Source organism: Erythranthe guttata, chromosome 7 (assembly GCF_056151865.1).
Source record: "Erythranthe guttata isolate IM_541 chromosome 7, IM_541, whole genome shotgun sequence".
In the NCBI taxonomy this organism is placed as follows: domain Eukaryota; kingdom Viridiplantae; phylum Streptophyta; class Magnoliopsida; order Lamiales; family Phrymaceae; genus Erythranthe; species Erythranthe guttata.
Genome location: NC_142539.1, coordinates 13,621,040 through 13,625,953, shown reverse-complemented (window position 1 = coordinate 13,625,953; position 4,914 = coordinate 13,621,040). Strand labels below are relative to the sequence as shown.

General features: G+C 31.0%; 1 protein-coding gene across 1 annotated transcript; it reads left to right on the top strand.

Moving 5' to 3' along the window:
- Positions 1-1,374: 1,374 nt before the first annotated feature.
- LOC148769756 (AT-hook motif nuclear-localized protein 2-like) lies at positions 1,375-4,624 on the top strand. Its single transcript, XM_088820994.1, has 4 exons — positions 1,375-2,061; positions 3,267-3,413; positions 3,638-3,790; positions 4,320-4,624. Exons 1-4 carry the CDS (start codon positions 1,864-1,866, stop codon positions 4,434-4,436), a joined length of 615 nt encoding a protein of 204 aa, XP_088677120.1. The 5' UTR covers positions 1,375-1,863; the 3' UTR covers positions 4,437-4,624.
- Positions 4,625-4,914: the final 290 nt, after the last annotated feature.

Below are 4,914 nucleotides of genomic sequence, written 5' to 3'. Positions count from 1 at the left end.
TACCGTTTTTGTTGTATATCAAGTTCACCGTTTAGTAGATTTTGTTGACCCTACTTTCACTTATTTTTTTATATGATAGATTTTGTTGACACAATAGATAATTTTGTATACCGTTAAAACTTTATTTTCCTTTTCTTTATCTATTTTTTTTTTTTACTTTGGAATATTTGATTTACATGCAGCACGTATAATCTGCACGATCGAAAAATTGTTTCTTCATTTGTGAGAGTCGTAAACAGTTTCACTTTTTATATCTAAATAAATCTCAATGAAATATTTATTTACGGATCGTTGAACTTGTCAAATGAGATGAATACTGTTTTTATTACGACAGTTATGGCAAAGTGCTGCTTGGCTCGAAGAATAAGGCATCCACATAGAAGTATGAGTTATAATATACGATGGTACGTATCTGAATTTATTTTGTACATTTTCATAGAATTCTTTTTAGATTAAAAGAATGCGTTTATTCATCGTCACTTTCTAGATGCCAAATAGAAAATCGTCTCTTTATTTTTGTGGAAATTAGTACAATTCTCGTTGTACCTCGTTTTATTATTTATAACTGTTAGCTGCCATACGTAAAAATAACTAGTGCTTCTCGACCCCGTTTGTAAGTTGTAATGTTTAAGAGATCACGGATTTGAATTGTAATTCTCATAGAGTATGTCTTTGATGTTGAGTTTTATAAATTTTTATTTTAGTTTGTCAATTTTCAGGGCTTATTTGACAAAAAACTTTGGGCGGGCCATTCGATGAACTGAATGTTAACGACTGGTTTTCGTTATGATCTATATTCTTACACAATAAACACGTATACCAAAACAAATCATTAGATGCCCGAAAGAATTCTTATTATAATTCATATATAATAATGTTTTTTTTAATAGATTAATTTCTTCCTATTGTAGAATGCATCAGTTACCAATAAATGCTGACAATAACTATTCTAAGGAGGAATATGTTTGTTGGATTTTAGGTATTAATATTTTTGATATATGATGCCCAAATTTATGAATTTTCTGGATTCAAGCAGTCCGATTTCAAATCTGATGTATGTTTCCAATGAAGCAAAAGAAGGTCAAGGTCAAAAAGGAAAATAAAAATGGTAACGAAGGCAAAATAATATGTAAAAAGAAGTTTATTAGAGTCTAAATAAATGGAGCTGTGAAGAATTTTATTATAACTTATACGAGAAGTACTCGTAACGATGCTGCATGGGATCATGAAATAGAAGATGCGCGTAATTGTTTAGTATTTAGGGTTTACGGTTTTGGATTCGTAAATTATATGTATGTACGTGTACAACTATATACGTACGATATGTATATGTGTATACATGCCTAATTTAGCCATTCAAAAACTCCGTTTTCACATTATTCTCGAACAAGTTTGTCGAAATTAAATTGAAGCTTCAATTAGTGTTCGTCTGCTTTTCATCATGTAAAACATTTAATTTTATATTATTGGCCAACTTTTATGTATTTGTTATTTTGTTTATAATTCAAATAATGTTTTAAATGCTGTAGCTAATCATGGAAATAATTCAAAAACACACGAAATTATTTACGAAATCCATCTTTTCAGATTTCGTAATAACTATCTCTTGACTTTCCTCCCATTTCAGTCTAGATTTTGCAAAACCATTCCTCGATTCTATTCTCGTATTTGCTAAATCTGTAATTAATTTCTCAATATGTTGTCAACCAAGACAAGAACTTTATCTATTTAACCTCGTTTCCATTTCGATTATTTCTCACTCTTTCAACCTCTTCAAGCCCTTCCGAAATATTTTCTAAAATTATTTTGCATCTACAGTTTTTTTTCTTCGTTTTTTCTGAAATATTTTCTATAAATTTTAAAATGTCACATGTACGTGGGAGTAAAAAAAATCCATCAGTGGACGAGCGTCCCGTAATTTTGGCACTTGAATATACAAAATTCGATGCATCGAGCTCCGTTCGTCGACCTTCTATACCTCGACCAAGGATTCCTAAACACCCCTTCACCTCTCTTGCTGCTCAGTTGTCGCCTTTCATTGTTACTATAAAGACTGGAGAGGTTGCTTCCTTTCTTAATTTTTTGTCTCCTTTTCATTCTTTTTCTTTTTTTTTTTTCTGATTTTCTTTTTCTATTTTTGATTTTTTTTTATTTAAATTTTTTTTTTGATTTTTGATTTTTGTATTTTTGTAGGGTACTTTTGCTTCTCTATGTTGATTTGATTATCTGCATTGTTAGACCTTTTGATTTTATTTGAATTCAAACTTGGATATTTTACCTAGCTTTTATAGTAAGTGAATAAATAGGAGTCCTTTTGGATACGGCTGCATTTATTTGACTCTACGATGTTTTGTCTGAAGAGATCTATCTTATCATAATTAAATCGACGAGTCGTCACAAATTAGGGCACAAAACCAATAAAAGTTAACACTCGTATACAAATACGTGACATATCGGAAGTTGGAATTTTGTTTTCTAAGATGAAAATTTAATGCGAAACAAATGGATTACCCCACGTGGTATAATTTATCTCTATAGGGTTGAGTTCGATGTCAATATTCGAAGCGAACTTGACACGATTTTAGAAGTTCGACTTGAATAAGATCCGCTTTAGTTTCTATCAATAGTTCATAATTATTGTCTCCTCGAGTTTTGGTAAATCATTCAAAAACAAATTGATTATGTGAAATTATATGTTAATGTGGCGTTACATACATATGTCCGTTTTCGTACAACCTTAAATTTCAGGGTCTTAACTTCACAGAGGATTTATAATGTAGTAAGTTATAATTGAACTCCGAGAGAAATCGAACACCACTATGATATCTCATATTTTTATTTTTTTCTGCTTATAGGACATTGGAAAACGGATACGAGATTCCTTTCAAGAGCGTATCCACCCAAGCTGTTTTATCCGTGGAATTATATGTTAACGTGGTGTTACTTTTATCCGTTTTCGTACAACTTCGTGATAGATTAATTTCAACCTTAAATTTCAGGGTCTAAACTTCACAGAGGGTTTATAATATAGTAAGTTATAATTGAACTCCGAGAGAAGAAAAATTGCGATAAAAGAAATAAAAATAAGACTAATTACGTGGATGGAAGTACGGGAAATATAATTAGAAATCGAACACCACTATGATCTTTCAGTTGACGTATAAGAAGTTAACTAGTTACAATAATCTGATGTTCGATTTGCTTTTACGACTCTTCTTTTTGTGTATAAATTATATCTCGTATTTTTATTTTTTTTCTGCTTTTAGGACATTGGAAAAAGTATACGAGATTCCTTTCAAGAGCGTATCCACCTAAGGTGTGGCACTTTGTCGGTCGAGGGATGTATATACACTGTATCAGGCGACATATCGAACCCGATAATCGATATAAAAGGCGTAGCAACGTATTTTGAGGTAAACATACTTACATGGGACTGAGTTGAGTGTTTATTTCATTATTTGTTGGACGGAATAGTATAGCAAAATTTGACTCGAATCAAACTAATAATATGATTAAATTTAGCTATAACTTCATTCGATAAATATTGCAATGTATTACTATCATTTCTAAACGAATAATTTTGTTTTTTTTTTGTTATACATCAACTTACGAAACCAATTTATTGTTATACTTGCAGGGTAATTTTTCCATAGCGACCCTCACAGGCCGTTTCGTAATAACTAATAACGAACCTGTACAGCTGGACTATTTGAAAGTCGGCTTTCAACCAGACGATTTGCTCGTCTGCGGTAATACGATCGGGCCTCTGATAGCCGGTTGTGCTGTTCAGGTTAGCTTTTCTCGTACAATAGTTCTTCGCGATGTTCTTAATTAAGATAAAATCAAACAATTCGTCCTCCATTAGAATAACGAATTTTCACTATGTTCTTGTACAACATTTTTTATTTTATTTTTCATTTCTTTTTGTCCAAATTATCGTCATTTTAGTGGGGAAATTGTGCAGATTTAGCAACAACTCTGTGCCATTAATATTTGTGCATTTTATTTAAGACCAAATTATCGTCCAATAGTTGTTATTTATGTTCGAACCGTATTTTTATTCTATTTTCATGTTGTTTTAGCCATATTTGATCACTAATTATGTTACAGTATATTTTCTATTAATTGAGAAAATAGAAAAAAAAAAAAGAAGAATGCATTATCCAACATTTGAATGTTTTTCCAAAAGATTTTTTTTAATTCATTTTTCTTTGAAATATATTTAATTCAATTGCAGGTATAACTCAATGAGAATTCGATGCACTGATTTTTTTTGTTTTTGCGTAGCTGTAACCCAACTAATGTTCATTTAAATGCAGGTCACTCTCGGTTATGCCAGGTTGGATAACGGAGAAACGAGCACCGCTCCTCTTCAGTCACCACAGTGCACCTCTGAGGGCTTTGCCGTAAACGAAAATGCCCTTGTAATAATTTGAAATGTTATCGAGCGTTTTAGATTTGTTGGCTATCTACATTCGGATGCAGACTATATTCGTTTGGATGACTATTCGACATATATTTTACTTTGACATTTATCCGTTTTATAGAACAATTAGTAGATTGTGACAGCATTACATGATTTCGATTTCGGGACTCGTAACTTTGAATATTAATTTTTTGATAATATCGAAACCTTTTTTATTTCCGCTTCACATAAGCTGCATAAGTGTAAATTTATGACAGTATTAGTGCATGTTTCTTCGAACCTTATTCTCTAATGTGGTCTTTGGATTAAAGAGACTAATGAATAAGATAGTGAAAATGGCATGTAAATACAAGGTTGCTGAATACAATAACATATAAATTGTAAATATTTTAATGCATTGAAATTTCAAAAAAGACTGAAATATGATTCAAAACACTTTTAGATATAAATAGAATAAAACCGTAACGAAAACAAAATTGTTGAAAAAC